The following is a 21,010-nucleotide window of genomic DNA, read 5'->3' as shown; positions in this document are numbered from 1 at the left end:
CCCACTCCTGGGCATATATCTGGAGAAAAACACAGCTCGCAAGGATACATTCATCCCAACGTTCGTTACAGTGCTGTTTACAATAGCCAAGACATGGAAGCAACCTAAATGTCCATTGACAGACAAATGGATAAAGAAGATGTGGTACATATATATACAATAGAATATTACTCAGCCATTAAAAAGAATGAAATAATGCCATCTGCAGCAACATGGATGGACCTAGAGATTATCATCCTAAGTGAAGTAAGTCAGACAAAGACAAATATCATATGATATGCAGAATCTTAAACAAAAATGATACAAATGAATTTGTTTACAAAACAGAAGCAAACTCACAGACTTAGAGAATGAACCTATGGTTACCAGGGGTAAAGAGGTGGGGGGAGGGACAGATTGGGAGTTTGGGATTGACATATACACACTGATATATTTAAAATAGATAACCAGGGCGTCCCTGGTGGCGCAGTGGTTGAGAGTCCGCCTGCCGATGCAGGGGACATGGGTTTGTGGCCTGGTCCGGGAGGATCCCACGTGCCGCGGAGCGGCTGGGCCCGTGAGCCATGGCCGCTGAGCCTGCGCGTCCGGAGCCTGTGCTCCGCAACGGGAGAGGCCACAACAGTGAGAGGCCCGCGTACCGCAAAACAAACAAACAAACAAAAAAAAAACCCCCCAAAAAAATAGATAACCAACAAGCACCTACTGTATAGCACAGGGAACTCCATTCAATATTCTGTAATAACCTAAATGGGAAAAGACTGAAAAAGAATAGATACATGTATATGTATAACCAAGTCACTTTGCTGTACACTGGAAACTAATACAACATTGTTAATCAACTATAGTCCAACATAAAATTAGAAATTAAAAATGGAAGAAAAAAGAAAAAAAAGTGAATAGAGAATCCTTGAAAAAACAGATCTTAGAAGTATGAGTTCTGCAAGAACTTTGATAGATCAAATCGTAGCATTTATATCAACCCATACCCTATCTTAATGTATTTGGGTACAAGCAAAAATTTCGGTAAGAAGCTCCCAGTAAGATCACTGAAATTTGATGTTTGTAGGGCAAATACTATATACAAAGAAGACATTTTAATGTAATTTATTTGAAATTCTTCCAGAGAAGTTTAAGGCCATTATACAAAAACATTCACTTCATGAAAACGTTCACTGACTTTCTTCCCATAGGCCAGACCTTGACAAACCTCTTTTCTCAACACGCTGGCCAAAGTGGCCGATGGCTCCTGCAAAGAATGATTCATTCTTTTCCCCACCATCAAACAACTTTTCTCGGCTTTTCTCTGCTTCTGTCTGCAGCAGATTCATTCAGTCGCTAAATCAATAACAACTTGAGTTGTTTTAAATAAACTTGTAATAGAAAAAAAGATTCACTGTGTTTAAAATCTATAAATACAGAAATATGTTTTCCAGGGTAAAATGGACCACAACATTTTTTTTTTTGAAAAATAAGTACTATAGCTTGTTTTTACATTGATAAATCTTGTCACACAGCTTCTTTGAATGCACATGATAGACGTACATAATAAAATGACAACATAGTATTTACTGCTTTCCTTTGTGTAAACTTGAAAGACACAGATTAAAAAAAAAAGAAAAGAAAACTTTTTTTGGCAATAATTTAGAATCATTACTACTAGTGCTGGTGTGGGTACAATTTTGCACAAGTCATCTTTAATATTTACACTTGCAGGGAGATTTTCTGTGTATTAACTTTATTTAAAGGTCTGCGACTCATCCTGCATTGTAAATCAAGTCTGGCAAAGAGGTTTATTAGTTTGGATAACTGATCCTAATTAATGATAGAGTTAATTAAGTCGGCCTCTGGAGAATGTAATTATGATTCTGATCCAGCACAGAGCCAGAGATGGCAAATGATGACCTAAAAGTGGGGCAGGGAAACCCAAGGCTCTGGCCTTTCCCAGAAGGACACTGGACCTTACTTTTCTCTTTTAATGCTTCCCACATAAGGTCACAATGGAGCACTTCTTCCAAATTCTTCTCACGTTTCCGTAAACAGAGTCACTGACTGAGCTGCAGTCCCTTTTCCTCATCTCTTCATTCATGCTCTAAAACACGAGTAGGCCTAAGCAGATGAAACAAAGCGAAGATGGGTCTTTTTGCTATCCTGCCAGGTTTTCCCAGGCCCTTTGAGTTCTATTACGATATTTTAGGCTAGAAATGGCTCTTTAAGGCCAGCCAGCATCTATGGCAGAGACCTCCTGATGCAATGAACATTGCAGTTCAAGATTCAGAGCTGACAGTGGTTTTTGCGTTGATCCTTTTAAGGTCAGACTCTTATTTCATGTCCTAATAGATTATTGCATCAAATTTGTACTGGATGAAATTGCAAGGTCAAGACAGTGCTTCTTCCTTTGCAAAATTAAACCTTCAGAATCCCCAGGGATGTTTTCATGCTTTTTGGTTGGATGACATTGAACCAATTTAACTTGAAACATTGATCTTTCCCGTTTCTCCTTCAAATGCCATCACAATACATAAGTAACTTCCTCATGCCCTGGTTTCAAGGCCGTTTAAATTTCATGCCTTCAGTTACCCTGTCAAAGAGCTAGAAAAGCACTAGAGAAACATGGAAGGACCCTTTAATCTACATGAAACAGTAGTTTAGAGGTTGTTTTCTTTCTGTTTTTTAAAATCCAGCAGGACAAGTGAAAGTAACTTGTTCAAGTACTTCTCCATCCATCCAGACACTTGTGAAAAACAATACAGGGTAACAGTTGCCACAGATTCCAGCTGACACAGATTGGCAGTTACAGTACTAGGGACAAAAAAGTACAGACAGGACTGGGTCAACACAGTCACAAAAGTATTAAAAAGTGCTTCTCCAAACTGTTCCATGTGTGGAATGCAAATACTGTACAGGTAAGACAGAGGGCTACTTCCAGGAAGTACACGCTTCTGTCAGACGTTGCTTTCCGCATGCCTGCTATTCCCACAGGAGGAGTCTGCCTGTCCCATGCGCTCCCAGTCAAGGCTGACCTCACTTGTGTCCATGCTACAATCCGATTCACTGTCCGATTGGTCCATCTGCTCAAGTTTTGTTTCTCCCTGTGGCTCCCTGCTCCCGGTGGTGGGATCTAGGAATGGTCCCTCAGAGTCAAGGACCCCAGCCTGCCCCGCAGCACACAGAACTGTTTCTTTGGCTTGACGAATACAGTTGAGCCACTGCTGTTTGTTGAAGGTGTCATTGGCTTGTAATGAGTGGGTCTGACTTTGGGATCCATTTTTGAAACTTACTCTGAAGAAGTTTTTAACTAGAAATGAAAAACACATGAAAAAAAAAGGTCAATGGACAGGTATTTCCTCAGGCCAAAGATAAGACATGTGATGACACTAACCCCCAGTACCCATGGCAGACGGAGATCACTAATTGATTACTAAATGTGCCCTACTGATCCAGGACACGGCTCAGCTCCACCCTGTGGCCTCCATCAATCAACAGGTGTTGACACAGGTCTGGCACTCAGTTGCTCTCAGAAGCTAGCAAATCAGTACGGAACAACTATGTCTTGTGTTTCAGGGGACCCCAGAGTACTGGGTACCAAACCTGGCTGCATATGAAAATCCCCCAAGAGCATGTTAAAAATACGGATCCCGGGGTCCTACCCTTAGAGATTCAGATTCAGTAGGTCTGAGGTGGGCCTGGGAATCTGTAATTTCAACAACTGCCCCAAGCTAGAGCTTTTTCAAGTTTAAGAAGCTCTTTGTTACATCAAACAGGCCCAAGACCCTCCACATGACAGTACTTGTATATTTAGTATCTGATGATTGAGAAGATATGTAAAGACTCTTACAAGTTTGGTTTCATTTTAAAATGAAATGACATTTTAATAATAACTGCAACAGGAGCTCTGTGCATTTATTGTTTTTTAATTTTTATTTATTTATATTCTTTTGGCTGTGCCACGTGGCTTATGGGATCTTAATTCCCCGACCAGATATTGAACCCAGGCCCTCGGCAGTGAAAGTGTGGAGTTCTAACCACTGGACAGCCAGGGAATTCCTGGAGCTATGTGCATGTAAAAAACGGTACTGCACAATATGGAAGACATTTGATTTAGTTTAATAACAACATTAACTGTCATTTAATGGGCCCCGTGTGCCACATGCATGTGGTTCACAGAAGTGTCTGCGCTCAGTCAGTCCCCGCGCACGATCCCTGTAGCCAACAGACTGGCTTCAGATAAATTCAGGCTCCAGTCTTTGCTGTGGCGCAAATGCCTTAACTCCCCTACGTCTCAGTTTCTTTATTTGTAAAATGGGGAAAACAAAGAGAATCTACCTTAGATGGGTACTATGAGGGATAAATATAATAATACGTGTAAGTGCTTATACAGTGCCTGGCACATAGTCAGTACTTGAGAAATATAAGTACTACTACTGCTACTAGTCTACCACTAGGGCGGAGGGACTGGTGAGTAGGTAAGAGGCAGTATATATGAATTACTTTGACAATATGATGCCAATGTTAACCTAAGAGGCTCAAATGTTACTTGCTCAAAGAAGACCTCCCTGACCATTTCATCTCAAACATACCTCCTATTGCTATCCCTCTCTATTCCCTTACTGGGTTTTCGTTTTCTTAAGGTACCTGGATTATTTATTTGTTTCTCAAATAACCTCTACCTCCTCCATCACAATGTAAGTTCCAGAGGGCTTCCAAGGAATTGAATTGTTTGGTTCCCCAGTGTATATCAGTGCCTGGCACAGTGCTTGACACATAGAAGACATTAGATAGACGCTGCTATCTAAGCTTCTTTTGGTTAATTCCTTTGTTTATTAAGTCTCAAGTTAGAGAAGCCCATTAGAGTAATTACAGATAAACCCTCAGCCCAGTTGATCACAGTTATGCCTCTTTAGAGACAAGTCTGCCAGCTTAACTACAAAAACCCACCGTTATACAACTGTAATCACATAGGGACCGTCTGGTCTTAAGAATGCTTTTATCCAGTGGAAGGAGTCAGAGTAAGGGAGCTTAAGGGGCACCAGTTATATGCAGACAGGTCAACTTGTAGTGTCTTACTTGATCCTTATAACGATCCTACGAAGTAGGTGTGCATGCATCCCCACTTTGCAGATGGGAAACTAAGGCTCACAGAGGTTGAGTAAGGTTACACAACCAGTAAGTGATGAAAGAAAACTGGAATGCAGTTTGACTTCAAGGCCATAGCTCTTCTCTTTTCACCAGGCAGCCATTCCCCCCAAACCACCAGGACCAAAGACGTTCAACAGGTCAAAACGGACAGCCATCCATACTTCTCTCATTGTTGCTGAATGCCCCACGCAGGGAGCCGCCCAGCCTCACTTCTCCGTCCTGCAGGTCTTCCAGCAGGAGGTCCTTCACGGGGATGGGCTGCCGGTACAACTGGTAGCAGAGCTGCTCGTTGTGGGTGACAGCCCGAGTGATCACAAGTACTTCTTGGAACAGGAAAACGTGTAGTTTCTGGAAGAAAAGAATCCACAGGATTCCCCTAAGCAATGATCTAATGAGTAGTTGATAAGTGGACCTCTGTGGATAAGAGGTCCCTAGGTACCAGGTTCACACTGGCCTATGAACTTCTAGGCTCAAATCTACCTCTGGGAGAACAGCAGTTGGGGGTTGGACACATTTCCAGATGCATCCATTGCCTTTCCTATGGAAGTGCCTCCCTAGGGCCCCAATGAAGAAGGCCTTTCTGCCTACAGACACCTGCAGCCAGGTCTGCCAGCTGCAGTGGCGTTCTTCACACTGCAATTCACAACCTGTGCAGACACACACAGCCTTATAGGAACACTTAAAAAGAGAGAGAGAGAGAGAGAAACCCCATAGAATGAAGAGGGTAATGAAGGAAAAAAAGTTAATGCTCTCGGGGCTTTGGTTTATTGTATCCAATACAATTCTAAGAGATCACAATGAATAACAGTCCATAAAGGATAAGACTGGCATATCAGAGCCTAATATTAACGTTTGCCTCTCAAACCCATTAAACATTTGTTCCTTCAACCACTGAGCTGATTATCAGCTTCATCCAGGCATCCCAGCTCGGAACACTGCCCATTCCCGAGGAAACCAGAGCATGCTGCTGTAGCCACAAAGAAAGACAATCAAACAAGTTGTCCTTCTTGGTTAAGTTCATAAGAACCTCAGTTCTCTGAAGAGGTTGTGCTTAAAAGGCTGATGATTGATGTGTGTGTTGTTGGCAAAAAAAGAATCTCAAAAATAAAGGCTTGTCTCAAACCACATTATAAAAGCAATTTTGCTGAGTGGAGCTGGGGTAAATTGGCTCCATTCAACTCTAAGTGCCAGACTCTTCCTGCAGTTTGGAAATGCTTAGGAGGTGAAGTAAGATGATCCATGACTTTGCAACTAGATTCTGGTTTTCCAGTGGCAATATTTGGGAATGTCAGCCTGAGGGTCTCAAAGAGGAGACCAGAAGAGTAGGGCTGAAAATTCACATTAGAATCTTGATTTGGGGTCAGGGAAGCATATTCAGCATTATCAGATAGTTTTAGATTTGGAAGAAAAGATACTTGCGGATCATCTACCCGCACCCTGCCACAGACAGATGGATGGACAGACACACACACACATACGCACACACACACACCAAAAACTGCAGAAACTGAAGCTCAACTAAATGTTGGCTTGTGGACACACAAATGATGACGGTTCTGTATTGGTGTGTGTTTGCGATGGGGGCAGGTTTGAAGACCGAAAAACAGAGTAAAGCACAAAATAACCAAGTTAAGGGCTTTTTTTGGTGTGGGCGGTGGGGATGCCAGAAGAGAATATTAAGACTTTTCTTTTGGGGGTTAGGGAGGGGAGGGGTTAGTCACTGTTTTACATACTAAAAATAATCAGAGATTTTTACACTGTTTCTACTTCTACCACTCTTTCTTTTTGTTTTTTTGGGGGAAGTCAGGATTTATTAAGAACATCAAGCTCCACGGCATTTTTTTTTTTTTTTTTACCATATACCTTTAAAAATGTTTTTTATCCCCACAAAAATCCTTATCATTTAAAACCAGATATTCAAATTATACGGCTAACATTTTTAGCTAATCAACTCTTCAGTGCTGATCCTAGAAAACAACCTTCAATGGATCCTTGAATAATGGAGATTCAGCCCCTGATACGAGTGGTGTAGGTAGTCACACCTTTAACGTTCAAGCCACAAGTTGTGATGTTTGAAAGAGGTGAGGTCTACTGTCCTGCATTAACAGAATCTGTAGTATTTTCAGTGCGACTGGGTTGCACATTATCTGCGAGGTTGTGTGCATGCTCAAGAAATAAATCAGTACACTTAATTCCTTAGTCAGCAATTTAATTTTTGCTTCCAACAGTTCATTCTCTTTCTTGAGCTGATTCACTCTCTGCAGCGTATCCTGCGCATTCTGCTTGCTTTTCAACTGGCTCTTTTTCACTGCCATGTTGTTCCTCTCTCTGCGCTAATGATACTCGTCACTGTTGCGATCCATGGGCAAACTCTTTTTGCTCTGCTTGCTTGGAGGCACAGCTTTGCCTCCACCCCCAGGACCGGTGGGCACCAGCTGAGGAACTTGCTGTAAGCCGCTGGCACGAGCCTGAGTATGGATGACACTTATTCCATTCACGCCCAAGTACTGTTCTGCTGTGATACCTTGCTCATTTGGGCACGCTCCCTTGTCAACACAGAACAAGTAGAAATGAGGACAAGGTGATCAATGGTTTGATCTGCCAAGAAATCTTCACATGTACCTGCGCCTCCAGCCCGCCCCTCTCCAAGCGGCCTCCACTCCCAGCGGCCCTGCACGGCGCGGCCTGACCCGACCCAGGCCTCGCGGTCCGCCAGTCCTACCTCTACCACTCTTCGAGCCAAGGTAGGCACTTGGAACTCAGATTGTCTGGGCAACTTTAAAAAATATCCCTTATTTGTGAATGTTCACTGAGAATTCCTCTTCTTAGTGGCAGCTCCTTGCTGCCCTCAAACCGTTGAGATGTTTTTCCTGACTCAGGACTTTATTCATAATGACTTTTACAATTCTATTGGGAACAAACAAACAAACAAAAACAAATCCCCTCACCCCAACTAAAATCTTTGTTCTTAAAAATCTATCTGCCTGAAACATGAACTAGATAGAGTTCATCCTTAATGCCCTGGGCACATCCAGCAAGAGGGTCTCAGTCCCAGACTGATGGACAGAAAGAGAACAGGCCCTCATTCTGTGGGGTGAGGCATCTTCCTATTTCCCACAGGGCTTCTGAGAAAGAATGTTCAAGGAGCCAGAGCATCAGCCATTAGAAGTCTACCAGTGCTTTCCAGATATCAGCAAAAAGCAGAATGCAGCTGTCTGGCAATCAGTAACTCCCTAGTCAAACAGAAACACTTCTTCAAGCAGCGGCCTGATGACAGGTCTCATAACCTTTGTTGCAACATCAGCTGGTTAGATCCACAGCAGCACCGATAAATGGGTGCTGTGACATGTCCTCAGTGATTTCAAATAACATTTCCAAGCCTGCTCATAAATGCCACTTTACAGTCCAGGTCAGAAGGGCGTCCACTGAATCATCAAAGCTTTATTAAGAGTTTTCAATCTAGTTTTGGCTTTCATTCTCTGGGTTGGCTAGATACTGAAGATGAAACACAAAAGAAGTGGAGACTGTCTTTCTCAATGCTGAAATTTAAATATATATTATATATAATAAAATTTATATATTACATAAAATACATGTTATATATAATATATAAAAATTATATATATATTATATATTAGCATTAATTTCTACTGCTATATATAAAAATAGCTTGGTGAGTTGAATTTTTAAAAATAAATTTATTTATTATTTTTTATTTTAGGGTGCATTTGGTCTTTGTAGCTGTGCGCGGCCTTTCTCTAGTTGCGGGGAGCAGGGGCTACTCTTCGTTGCAGTGCACGGGCTTCTCATTGCGGTGGCTTCTCTTGTTGCAGAGCACGGGCTCTAGGCATGTGGGCTTTAGTAGTTGTGGCACGTGGGCTCAGCAGTTGTGGCTCACGGGCTCTAGAGCGCAGGCTCAGTAGTTGTGGTTCATGGGCTTAGTTGCTCCACGGCATGTGGGATCTTCCCGGACCAGGGCTCGAACCCGTGTCCCCCTGCATTGGCAGGTGGATTCTTAACCACTGTGCCACCAGGGAAGCCGTGTATTTGTTTTCGAAGGTCATGACCAAACAAAAGAAAAAGCTGGCAACTCTATGTCGGTTTCCAAAATTTTTCTGAATATGTACCGGTCATGAAATTTAAGATATACATATATATATATATATATACACATATATATCCTATGATATAAAAGACACTGGGAAAGCGACTTTTGTCTAAAAAAGGTGACCCTGGTTAGGGAAGGCATAGTAACAGGAGGCTCAGTATCAAGTGGATTAAGCATTTGGGGAGGCCCAGGATGAGATTACTGAAGGAGAGTAACTACTCACCACACCCCGGTTGTTCTTCAGTTCGCCATGACAACACAGCACCCTTGAGCTGTCAATCAGGGAGTCTTTCTGGCCTTCTTCCAAGTAAAGAAGTCGCTCTTTATAATAACGGCATTCAGATTCTCCAGTCTTGGTGTTGATTTCTGCCACGATTCCCTGAATGATGTTTATCTGTGAAAACAAAAAGAAAGTATGGGGAAAGTCAGCAAACCATTCACACCAACAAAGCCCAGGTACTCAGCCTAGAAAGTCACTAAGATACACTTGGATCTAATTCTGAGATCATGTTATCTAAGTTGCTGCTTTGGGAAAAGGGAAAAATAAATAAATGCTTTAAATATACTGTATCTATCCATCCATACACCATCTATACATGTACACATATAAATACATACAACATATATTCATTTGTACACACACATATTTGTATTATATATAAAACTAATGTTGAAGAATAACTTTATATGAGTGAAAGAGATTTGAGGTATTGATTTCAATGTGCAGGACTTATAATCACTAAGCTCTACATCGCACATTTCTTAGAACATGCTCACAATGTTGAAAACGTAGACATTCAAAAAATGTGGCCAAGGAGAGGAAAAGTAGAATGTAATAGTCTAGAAAAGGGACTGGATTGTCCTTGGGGATTTGAAACCCAGTTTCAAGGTCTCTCTACATGCACTTAATCTAACCTACAAACAATATTTGCAGACTGGGTGTGAAAAAATGGTTTGGATATCTTTTTAGTGACAAAACATAAATGATTTATGAAAGACAGAGAACTAGGAATGGAAACAAAGGACACTAGGAGTAAGAATGGGGACAATCTGTCTATATACACTCAGGCCCATACCTACAGCACATGTGAGTAAATTAGGGGTAGAGGGACTTCAAAGCAATGGTGGATGCATTATTGTTTTTGTTTTTTTGCTTCTTTTGGCCGGGCCGCTCGGCTTGTGGGATCTTAGTTCCCTGACCAGGGACTGAACCCAGGTCCTCTGAAAGTGAGGAGTCCTAACCACTGGACCACCAGGGAATTCCCTGCATTACTGTTAAATTCAAAATGAAGCAAAACACAACAACAAGAGTACAACACTGAGACATGTTCAGTAAGCATTTATTCCAATGTAGTGTTGTTCCATAACATGAACAATACATCTAAAAGTTAGAAAATTCTATTAAAGCAAAGGAGCAAGAAATTAGTTGAGTAAAAACTCAGTGACACCAATCCAAGGCAAAGTAATGACTTCTTCACCAGAGTCCTCTGTCCCCTAATAGTGAAAAGACCAACAGTCCCATCTTTCTTGTGCTGGTATTAACGGAAAAGAACGTAACAGATGAGAAATGTCAGTAAGGCCTCTTCTTGGTCACATTTACTTAATGGAAAAACAAACCAGTCTCTGAAAAGCAAGGTTTTAAAAGAGGCTTTTACTCAGTGAAAAGCTACCAGACCTTGTGTTCAAGTGGTAGTGAATTCTAAGATTGTTAAATGATCATTTTTCACTTGCCTTCTGCCCAAAGCAACTGGATAAAAACTTCTACCCAGTTATAACCTTGGCATTTCCATGCAAGTTTGATAGAAGATCTTACAGCTTTGAGCTGAAGTCTGGTGACCGCATCCTATGGACAGAGGCATAATCTCTACACCTTTGTAGCTACTAAGAGTTTCAAAGATCATTTATTTACTCTTTTCTCTATTTCCTGAATTCGGATGGTAGCACTACTTTGATAATTTTAAAAAAACATTATTTTTAAAAATACAGGCTCTTTATGTCATAAAAGATTTTTTTTGGTCTTTGATGTTAACCTAATGTTTAATATAAGTCCTGTGAAATTAATCTGAGTTTCACTAACACAAAACAAGTAATAAATGGAACACTTTGGTGTACCAACTTTCTACCTGTTTCTTTTTTCCCCCTTTTGGTTTTCAAAGATGACTTTATTGTTACTTTCAAAAACAAACAAGAAATTTCACAAAATATTCTAAAGATATGACTCGTCCTTCAAATTAATTCAATTAATGCTTGTTGAGCATCTGTTCAGTGTCAGACTAGGTGGTGTCATTCAAAGAAATGAGACAGGGTCGCTGCCCTCAAGAAGCTTAAAATATATGGGAGGTATCTGAGCAATGGTTTTATGTCTACCTTATCTTTTTACTTTATTACATTTTTAATATGTAGTGAAATCCGTATTTTTTCCTTGTTTTTAATAATTAAAAATTTTTTTTTCATTTATTTTTTGGCTGCGTTGGGTTTCGTTGCTGCGTGTGGACTTTCTCTAGTTGCCGCAAGCAGGGGCTACTCTGTTGCAGTGCACAGGCTTCTCATTGCGGTGGCTTCTCTTGTTGCAGAGCACAGGCTCTAGAGCACGTGGGCTTCAGTAGATGCAGTGCGTGGGCTCAGTAGTTGCGGCACACAGGCTCTAGAGCACAGGCTCAGTAGTTGTGGTGCATGGGCTTAGTTGCTCCAAGGCATGTGGGATCTTCCTGGACCGGGGATCAAATGCATGTCCCCTGCATTGGCAGGTAGATTCTTAACCACTGAGCCACCAGGGAAGTCTCTCCTTGCTTTTAAAGACCCTTGTGGGGCTTCCCATGTATCTAGAGCCCGTGCTCCACAACAAGACAAGCCACCACAAGAAGCCCGCACACTGCAACGAACAGTAGCCCCTGCTCGCCGCAACTAGAGAAAGCACACGTACAGCAATGAAGACCCAACACAGCCAAAAAAACAAAAAACAAAAACAAAAACACGTTTGCATTAATTGCTGTGGTTCATCTTATCTGCTATTAGTAGGTGTATCTGGGCAGCAGGAATTAATCAGTACCTGAGTCAATTTTCTGAATTTCCTGCAAGTATCCAGGAAACCAGAAGGAAGATGTACTAAAGGCATAAAGATATGTTCAATTCCTAATTTAACTCAGGAACTGAACAGCAGGCATTTCACGTGAAGATTAATAAACTCAAAAGCCACAGTGGTTCCTTAGGCAGCTACGACTCCTCTCAAATGCTGCTTTTCTCTCAGGTGTTTGAAAAAATAAAAAGAGACAAAAGAATGGAAACAATTGGTGTCATTCCATATTCTATGTCTATATTTATCATAGTAACTCTGGGTTTGCTTTCACTTATTGAAAATATTATTTTGTATTTATATTGACCTGTATACCGTGAACTAATCCACCTGCATACCATGTCTAATCTCTCTGCACTGGTTCTTGAGAGGAATTTATTTTGCAGAATTGCAGCGAGGAATAAAGTTACATATAGCAGATTGCCAATAGCAAACAGTCATGGTAGTTGTGCATTTAAATTAAATTTATTGTTGCATCTCTCATTTGGGTTCAAACTGAAGGGCAGGGGCTGGTAAAGGAAGATGATAAAAGATACCCATAACAGAACAGGGATTAAACCCACACATGCTGGAATCGTCATCCTCAAAGTAGAATCTGAAGGTCCTGTCTGTCTAGTCCCTTGTGCGGTAATATCATCTACTTGTCGGCTCCCGACATGGACCAAGAATAGCAGCCTTCACTGCTGTTGCATCAAAAGCAGGACTGTTCTTCCCATTGATTCCAGTGATGTTTTTTTAAGGAACTGGAACAGTGGCAGGCGGCAGAGGGAAGAGATGGTCTGCAGGATCATTTTCTGGCTGAGACAATCCTTAGAATTTAAAACATTGAACAACCAGATCTGGAATATATGAATATCCAAAGTTCTATTTTAAGATGCTCTATTTGGGGGGAAATTTCTATCAACCCTCCAAAATACTATTAAGAAATTCTAATACAGATGTGGTAGTTTACCCACTGCATTAAAAGCAAGACCTTTCTTTAGATCTAATCATAAGACTGAATGCTTGGTGTAGAAGCAATTTACTTAGAGTTCCCTGATTTTTCCCTTTTCATAGGTGGAAAATTTATTCAGGGCACATATAAGTCAAGCTACATTGGTACTGTGGATTTTATGGTTATCAAACATTCACAATGCACTCAGGAGTACAGGGCTAAATATTTCTGTTCATCTAGGGTAATGCCACAGGGATTTTGAAAAGAAGTGGGGAAATACTGCTGTGCCTATATAGTGTAAATGGGCATTTAGAAGACTTGCTTTGCAGACATTTTCAAATGCAGGTATACCATGCTTCACACATAAATCTGCCTGAATAACTAGGTGCAGATTCAACTTTCTAAAATGGCATCACATTTTATGCACGAGGGAAACTGGTGCATCCTTTCCTATTGCAAACAATCATATTCTTATCTGTTTTTAAATTCAAACTTTAGCTCACTGGGTGTTTTTTTAAAACAAAGCATTATTCCTTCATGCTGCATATTAAAAAGAAGAAATCTCTACCGTAAAATTCAGAGCAGGCTTCTTTGCTTCAAAAAAGTAATTATTTAGACTAGTTTGAGCTCCGTGTTGTTCTCATTCCTACAGACCACACACTTGCTGGGATGAAATATGGAGAGAAGGCAACGTTATTGCTCTTCTCAGTAATGAAAACAGACACGATGAAGTGAGACGGGCTTCACCCCTGGTATCTGCATCCCCCATCATGCTGGATTTGTAGGCTAGTCTGTATGTTGGGCCTGCCAGACACATCAAACACCTCTTGAATCAGGAGAGAGTCTTTCCTTGTTCTTCTCTATCCCCACATGGACAACTGGCCCAGCTCTGTACCAGTGAGGCCCCTCCACCAAGCCTGGTGGCCACACAGTTCTCTGCAATTCCAAAGGCAACAGGGGCTTAAAGAAGTAGCCAGGCTTTCAGCTCCATAGGATCATAAAGAAGTGGAAAAGTCATAAGATTTGCAGTCTACACTGACAAGGTTCAGATATCAACTCCATTACTTGCTGGCCCTGGACTTGGGTGAGTTATTTAATGCCCCCAAGCCTGATGTGGAAAAGGAAAATGGCCCTAACATGAACAGGTACCTCACAGGTTATTATGAGGATTAAATGAGATACATAACCCATAAGGCAATTACATAAAGTTGATTTACTAGATGTTCACTACATGTCAGCAGGTGTTACTATTATTATTGCTGTTCTTGTTACTACTTACTATTAAGTAAGTTAAGTCTTTTTCTGGGAAGAGATAGGCAGTTTGCTCCACAGGCTCAAGGCTTCTGATTTTCCAATCACCTTTGCATATCACCTTCTGTTATTGTCCCAGATCCAGGCAGGGAATGAGCTCTTTGAACTGGTCTCTTAGCCTCCATACCCACTGCTGACTCCCTAAGCAGGTTTCCAAGACTGTACATCTGGACCACCGCAGCATCCTCCCAGCTTGCTTCCCTGTCCCTAGTCTCCCCTGTCCCCTGTCCTACAGATGAAAAGTAACATGTCCAAGATTACACAGCTGGTCAGTGATGGAGCTGGGATTTGAACGTTGAATCTAAGCTACTTAAAAAACAAAAGCACAACAAAGGAAAAATGTCTCAAATTGATATTTAAAACTCCCTATAACCAATGTGAACCACCAACCTCTGCCCCTTCTCCTGCTGCTTTCTGAGTATCGTCAACCCCAGGCAGACTGATCCATGGCATTCCCTGGCATGACTTGTCCTGTCATTTCTTCACACCTTTGCCCAGGCCATTTGCTCCTTGGGCCTGTCATCTCCTCTGCCCTGCCCCGCAGAGCACCACAATCAGAGCTGAGCTCTCTGGGCAGAATGCTCAGAGTTCACCATAGTCTCACAAGATGGACCCCATTTTTCCTGGTCTTCTATTGCTGCTACGGAAGAATCCGTATTTCCCAAACCACCCAGCCCCATACTCAGTACAGTTGCTGGGGAGTAGGTTTGACTAGGCTCCATGTTTCAATCTGGGGCCAAGGAGAGCTGGGTCTTAAATGGGTGTTGACTTCACAAATGGGCTTTGGTAAAAGGTAAAAGGCAACTCTCATTTGCTAACTAAACAAAGCTATTCAATTTAAAATCTCCACAGAGATCTTAACCCTCATAGTCAGCAACTGTAACAAACAGATTATAGAGTCACCTATATGGAATCAAGAAATTTTAGAATTAAAGGGACTTGAGAGTGCATCTCATATAAATACTGCATTTTATAAATTATGAATAGTGCTGATTTGCAAAATCAAAACATGGTTAATGTCAGAGCCAAGCCTGGAACCCAAGATTCCTGAGTCCTAGTACCCAGGGACCCTTCATCTCCTAGCCTTTGGGGAAAACAACAAGGGAAGACAGAAAGAAACAAACTCACAGCTTCTTCCAGGTGCTGCTGATCCGGATTATCATTTGGTGTGTGCCTCAAGATTTCTCGAAGAAGCAGAGGGTATTTCACCAGACGGCTCCTTGGAATATCAAGGAAATTCCAGAGATCTAGTTTGCGGCTAAAGGGGGATTCTAGACATCGCTGTAGGAAATCTTGGACTCGGTGATCTTGTTTTTTGTGGTCCAGCAGAGCTTTGGCAGCTACTTGATTGCTGCAGTAGCTGTCGTAGGAGCTGAGACAAGGCAGCTAAGAAAGGAACATTAAAAGAGGGTTGGAACATTAAAATAATTGTGCTCTGAAGCCACATGCTAACATCACTCACTGGGACTGAACCAAACCTAACTGGTCTCCAGGCCTGGCCAACATTCCTTTATCTAGATGGCTGGAGGAGACGGAAATGGAATCTTCAAGATGGCAGGCAACAGATAGTTCTTTAAGCTCCTGCTTGCTTGCACAAAGTTATTTTCTTAGTGGCATGTTTACTTTCTTGATTGTTAAGACCTCAATAATTTGTTTGCATTTCTGCCAATCTAAGCTAGACACAAAAGAACTGGAATTACTGTATATGCACACAATTCAGAATTTTCCTAAACTGGAATTATTGCATATGCATACAGAAGTGTCCTAAACTTTCAAAAGTATCTGGTGAGAGGAAAGTCTCCTATATTTTTTTAAATAAGGGTTCTTTTAGAATTATTAATAAGAAGCTAATCTAGAAGACTTAGTGGCTCAAAAAGAAAGGAGTCAGACTCCACAGCCCAGCCCTTTGCATGGCCCAGTGCAAGCACCTCTACATTAGTTTTAAGGTACCTGATTCCAAGGCAGACCAAATATAAAGAACTCCAAGAAGTTAAAGCAAAAGTATAATTACTAAAAAATTAGATGCAGAAAGCATTTAGAAACATCTTTTAAATTAGTTCTGAGAGGCCAGAATGATTCTTGGTTATACCTAATGGTTAACATCACAATTCTATGCAAAGAACAATTTAAGCTTAAAGACTTTGGAATACTTCAAGTCCACTATTTTCCTTCCAGCGAAATACTAATTTCCCTGACATGTCCCATCAGTCACGTGGTGCAAACAAGGAGTCAGAGACTCAGTGAAAGCGCTGCTCATCTCCCTTTTCCACTCCTCCCTATGACAGCATCCTAATGCACGGGCTGTCAGCTTCCAGAAAGTCACTGGAGGCAATAAAATGCAGCCAATGGCCCTGCTGTGTTTGCTTCTCTCCCTGGACTAGGAAGCCACTTTTACCATAACACCTGCTCTGTGGAGGGATTCATTGCAAGACAGTGGCAAGAGGGTCTTTCATTTCTGCATCCTTAGTACTGCGCAATGGGCCTACTGTACAATAAACATTCAAAGTCTGTATTCTGAATGAACAAATGAATGAATGCTTAATGGATTACCAGATTAGGTAATAGTTGATGGTTTGTGAACACAGCTTGAAAATAAGTTGTGGCAGCATCTGAACAATGGGTCAAAGTTTAACTATTCTGCTACTTCTTTTATATCTTTTTTTGAAATTATTTTCTCAGTGACTGAAACCAAACAAGATACCATGAAAGTAATGTTTAAAAAGTTCACTGTTGAGTTTAACATTCCTTGGAAACGCCTACCTTCTTTACATGTTATTAAAAACCTCTATTTGTGTTAAAAAGAATTACAGAAATTCTTTTCTCAATGTTATATTTGAAAGTAATGATAATTGGTGCTTACACACACAGAAACACACACACACACATGCACGCACAAACACCCTGGATGTGTAATGTTTAAAAGTTCACTGTCGAATTTAACATTCCTTGGAAATGTCTACGTTCCTTACATGTTATTTTTAAAAAAACCCTCTGTGTTAAAAAGAGCTACAGAAATTCTTTCCTCAATGTTGTATTTGAAAGTAATGATGATTGGTACTTACACACACACACACACACACACACACACACACACACACACACACACACACACACACACACACACACACACCCCAGATGTGGCGCTGTGGCTTGTAATTTAGATCTTTAGAATTAATTAAAAAGAGACTCAGGCCCTCTTATTTTCATTTCCACTTCCTGGCTTTTTAAAAAGACCTGGAAATGCCCAATGTTTTCATTATGGAGAAACAAATCAGTAGTAACCATCAGATGTAAACTAGCAAGGAACTCCAACCACACGGCCACTTGCTGTCCAATGGGCCATTACCTTCTCTGATCCTGCTGCCTCTGCTGCCATGGCAACCAAATCTGGCTCTGGTCCTGTGTTCACAGCTCACAGGGTGCTCATTTCCTGAGCATAACCTGAAAACCTATCTGGTTCAGCCCACTGGCTAGAAAAAGCCACAAGTGACCTTTAACTAGATAGGGAATGAAGAACATACACATCTTGGTTCCAAAATACGCTGTGATAACTCAGTAGTTAAGAGGACAGACTCTGGAACCAGGGAGTATCATGTTCAAAGCCTAACTCAGACAGTTAATAGTCAGGTGACCCTTCAGAAGCCTCAGTTTCCCCACTTACAAAATGCACATACTAATGTCCTCTTTTAGTGAGATACTGAGATATGGCAGATAGAAAGTGTAACAAGGAGCTTGGCTCCTGTTTAAGAATCGGTAAGTAATAGCTATTATTAATATTATTATTATTTAACCCTAGAATATTTTCATTGAAGAAACTGTGGTTGAGAGAAGCAAAACTACTTGCTCAGCTGGAGACAAAACCAGTCTGAAATGTGTTTGGCCTCCCCACCACCCTCGAAAGCTCTGAACTATTCACCATCTCTTTAAGTAGACTATCAAGAATTTCTAAGGGAAACTCTCAGCCTTTTTTTTTTTTTTTTAAGAAATTCTTTCTATCTTCCTAACATGAAAAGTGATAGAGCAAATGTATTTTTTTGCTTCCATGTACCCTGCCTCTCTCTTTGGAATGAAAATTTAATGAGAACTCAAATTAACATGAGAACTTGCTGCCTTGGAGACTTGATAAATTACTTCATTACTGAAAAAACGTTAGCATGAAGATGTCACTTGGGAAGTTGTTTCTTTATGAGAAGGGGAGGCTTATGAGAAAAGGCCAACCTATGGTTACTGATCCTCAGTAATGAGGGTGGTTCCCTGAAAAAAAACCCACCACTCTGTTTAAGGTCTTCAAACTAATTGATTCATTCTAAGGTCAAAAGGACTGGCCAGGGCTATCTCACTTGGGAAACTCACTTGTTTAAAAGGGTTTTGTTGTTTTTTTTTTCACTTTTTTCCTTTGGGGGGAAATAAATCAATTTCTCATGGGTTGAATGGGCTCTGAGTTTTCTCATTAAAAGTCCACTAAAATGTTTATTTTGTTCTGTTAAAAAGACCAGAACTCAAACAGATGTACCCCTTGGTTTACAATTCCCACTCACATGGACACATCTGCAGTTAAAAAAGGGAAAACATTTAACTGCTCATCGGTCCTGATGAATCAGGACCGTTTCTCATGAGGTGTGGTAACAGTGGGCCAGTTGTTTAATTTTAGGCTACCCTTCAAGCTGCAAGTTCCCATTTGATGTGGGAAGTGTCCAGATAGCAATGGACTGGCATGGTCAAACTTCTTTGGGGTATGTACAGAAAATGACTGCAAAATCTACCCCCATATCAAACTAATTTCCGAATGAAGTGCATTTATTTCAGAAAAAAAATTAGTAACAAGGCAAATGCATTCATTTTTGCTTCTGGCATGAACTGACAATTTGTATAGGACGCCTGAGAAAACCTTGTCATCTTGTCAAAAATAGAGGCGTCATCATGCTATTCTGGAGTGGTGCCCTCACTCCCACCCAAGCAATCCACAGACTGAGGGAGTTTAAGAAAGACTTAGGCAGACTCTCTCTTCTCATTACACCTCCTCTGTCTCCAGATGGTTAACTGTCTTTAGAGAAATTTCTCTGTGGGCTAATGAAGTTAAGACATCTAACATGGCTCATAATAAAATCAAAGTAAAAAATGTAAGATGAATGATCTCTCCTGAAATATTAAGGCACGTTTTCTAAATTATTCATCTTAGGCAGAACATTACTTGCCTTTCTGATACCCTTGGGATATTTCAGCCTCAGTGCTAAAATTGACTCCTGAACTAACCTGGAGCAGGGGTGGAACACTCGAGGACTCACAGAAGGAAACAGAAATGCATAATAGGGAGTGGTGGGGACTGTGGCAAAATAGAAAGTGTAGGCCTTGTCTAAAATAAATTACAACTGAACAACCACGTTATGCACTCAATACAACACCAGTTCAGCCCCAGAACCATAAATTAGAACCCGTAACCTAAAGTCACAGGTGATTTCTTCAATTAGGGAAGGGTATGGGTTATATTGGGATAAAGATCAGCATAATAACCAGCTCTCCTAAGAAGTTACTTAGGATCAGATATATGCTAAACACTAACAACATTTATGAAATGACATTTGACCATAAGAGGCTTTTTTGGTAGCATGAATAAAAGCTTTCTTAGTGATGGACAGGAAGCTGTACATAAATTTTTACTAGAATAAAAAATGTAATAATTATATTCGTAATTGGCCTGATGTGAATATTAACTAGTTTTACTTTCTTTAATGTGAAACTAGTAACAATTTCACGTGTGCCTTTACTTCTTTTATTGTACAAAGGCCATGTTATCTTTAAATGCAGTACATTTATAATAATAGAAAATTGTTTCCATGCTTTGAGGAGATAAAGGCTAAATATAATGATAAATTTTACTAGAAGTTTGTTATTTTAATTTTTTCTGATGTGAAACCAGTGTTTGCCAATAAAACGAGTCTCGCTAAAACGAAACTCCATCTACATTAGTGAAATTTATCTTCAATCAAGACCAGAGAATTTTTCTTACCCAGCCCACGAGGATAGGGCCGACATGCTCAGTTGAGCCATCGGGCTTCCGTACATCTCGAAGCTGACTAAGGAGGTCTGGTAAAAAAACAAACAGAATGCTTATTTTGTTAGGCATTCAAATATGAACAGGGCTGGGAGATTCTGGGTTACTCACATTATTACATAACCATGACTTGTTATAAGACAACTCAATTAAGGCTACAAGTCAAGACTCATTCTGGGAACAAAATTATACCTTCGTGTAGAGGAATCAGGGAGTCCAGTGTTCCAAAAATTTGATTCAACTCTTGTTCTGTCATTATGGAGAGTTTCAGCATGGGGTCATGATAGGCCTGCACAAGAAGGGCAAGAGATGGAGGCAAACATTTAAAATCAGAGGAAGTAAGTTGTTGATGTAAATGCCTTCTGAGAGGCCCTACGCAATAACAAAATATTTGGC

The 21,010-nt window shown here is 40.8% G+C and overlaps 1 protein-coding gene and 1 pseudogene across 4 annotated transcripts in view; both read right to left on the bottom strand.

The window, feature by feature from the left end:
* Positions 1–952: 952 nt before the first annotated feature.
* ARHGEF3 (Rho guanine nucleotide exchange factor 3) overlaps positions 953–21,010 on the bottom strand; it is a 314,234-nt gene continuing 294,176 nt past the window's right edge. For 3 of the 4 annotated variants that reach the window (XM_028478969.1, XM_028478970.2, XM_055079591.1), the window contains 6 exons: positions 20,807–20,903; positions 20,570–20,646; positions 15,691–15,948; positions 9,468–9,638; positions 5,298–5,484; positions 953–3,295 (listed from right to left, as the gene is read on the bottom strand). In XM_028478969.1, the coding sequence (XP_028334770.1) occupies positions 2,943–3,295; positions 5,298–5,484; positions 9,468–9,638; positions 15,691–15,948; positions 20,570–20,646; positions 20,807–20,903 (1,143 nt within the window). In that variant the 3' untranslated portion in view covers positions 953–2,942. The remainder of the gene's footprint in view (positions 3,296–5,297; positions 5,485–9,467; positions 9,639–15,690; positions 15,949–20,569; positions 20,647–20,806; positions 20,904–21,010) is intronic. The other variant, XM_007129649.4, reaches the window with a different exon arrangement.
* LOC102989381 (CCAAT/enhancer-binding protein gamma-like) lies at positions 7,225–8,148 on the bottom strand (annotated as a pseudogene).

Source organism: Physeter macrocephalus, chromosome 18 (genome assembly GCF_002837175.3).
Source record: "Physeter macrocephalus isolate SW-GA chromosome 18, ASM283717v5, whole genome shotgun sequence".
Classification (NCBI taxonomy): domain Eukaryota; kingdom Metazoa; phylum Chordata; class Mammalia; order Artiodactyla; family Physeteridae; genus Physeter; species Physeter macrocephalus.
This window is presented reverse-complemented; position numbering and strand designations above follow the sequence as displayed.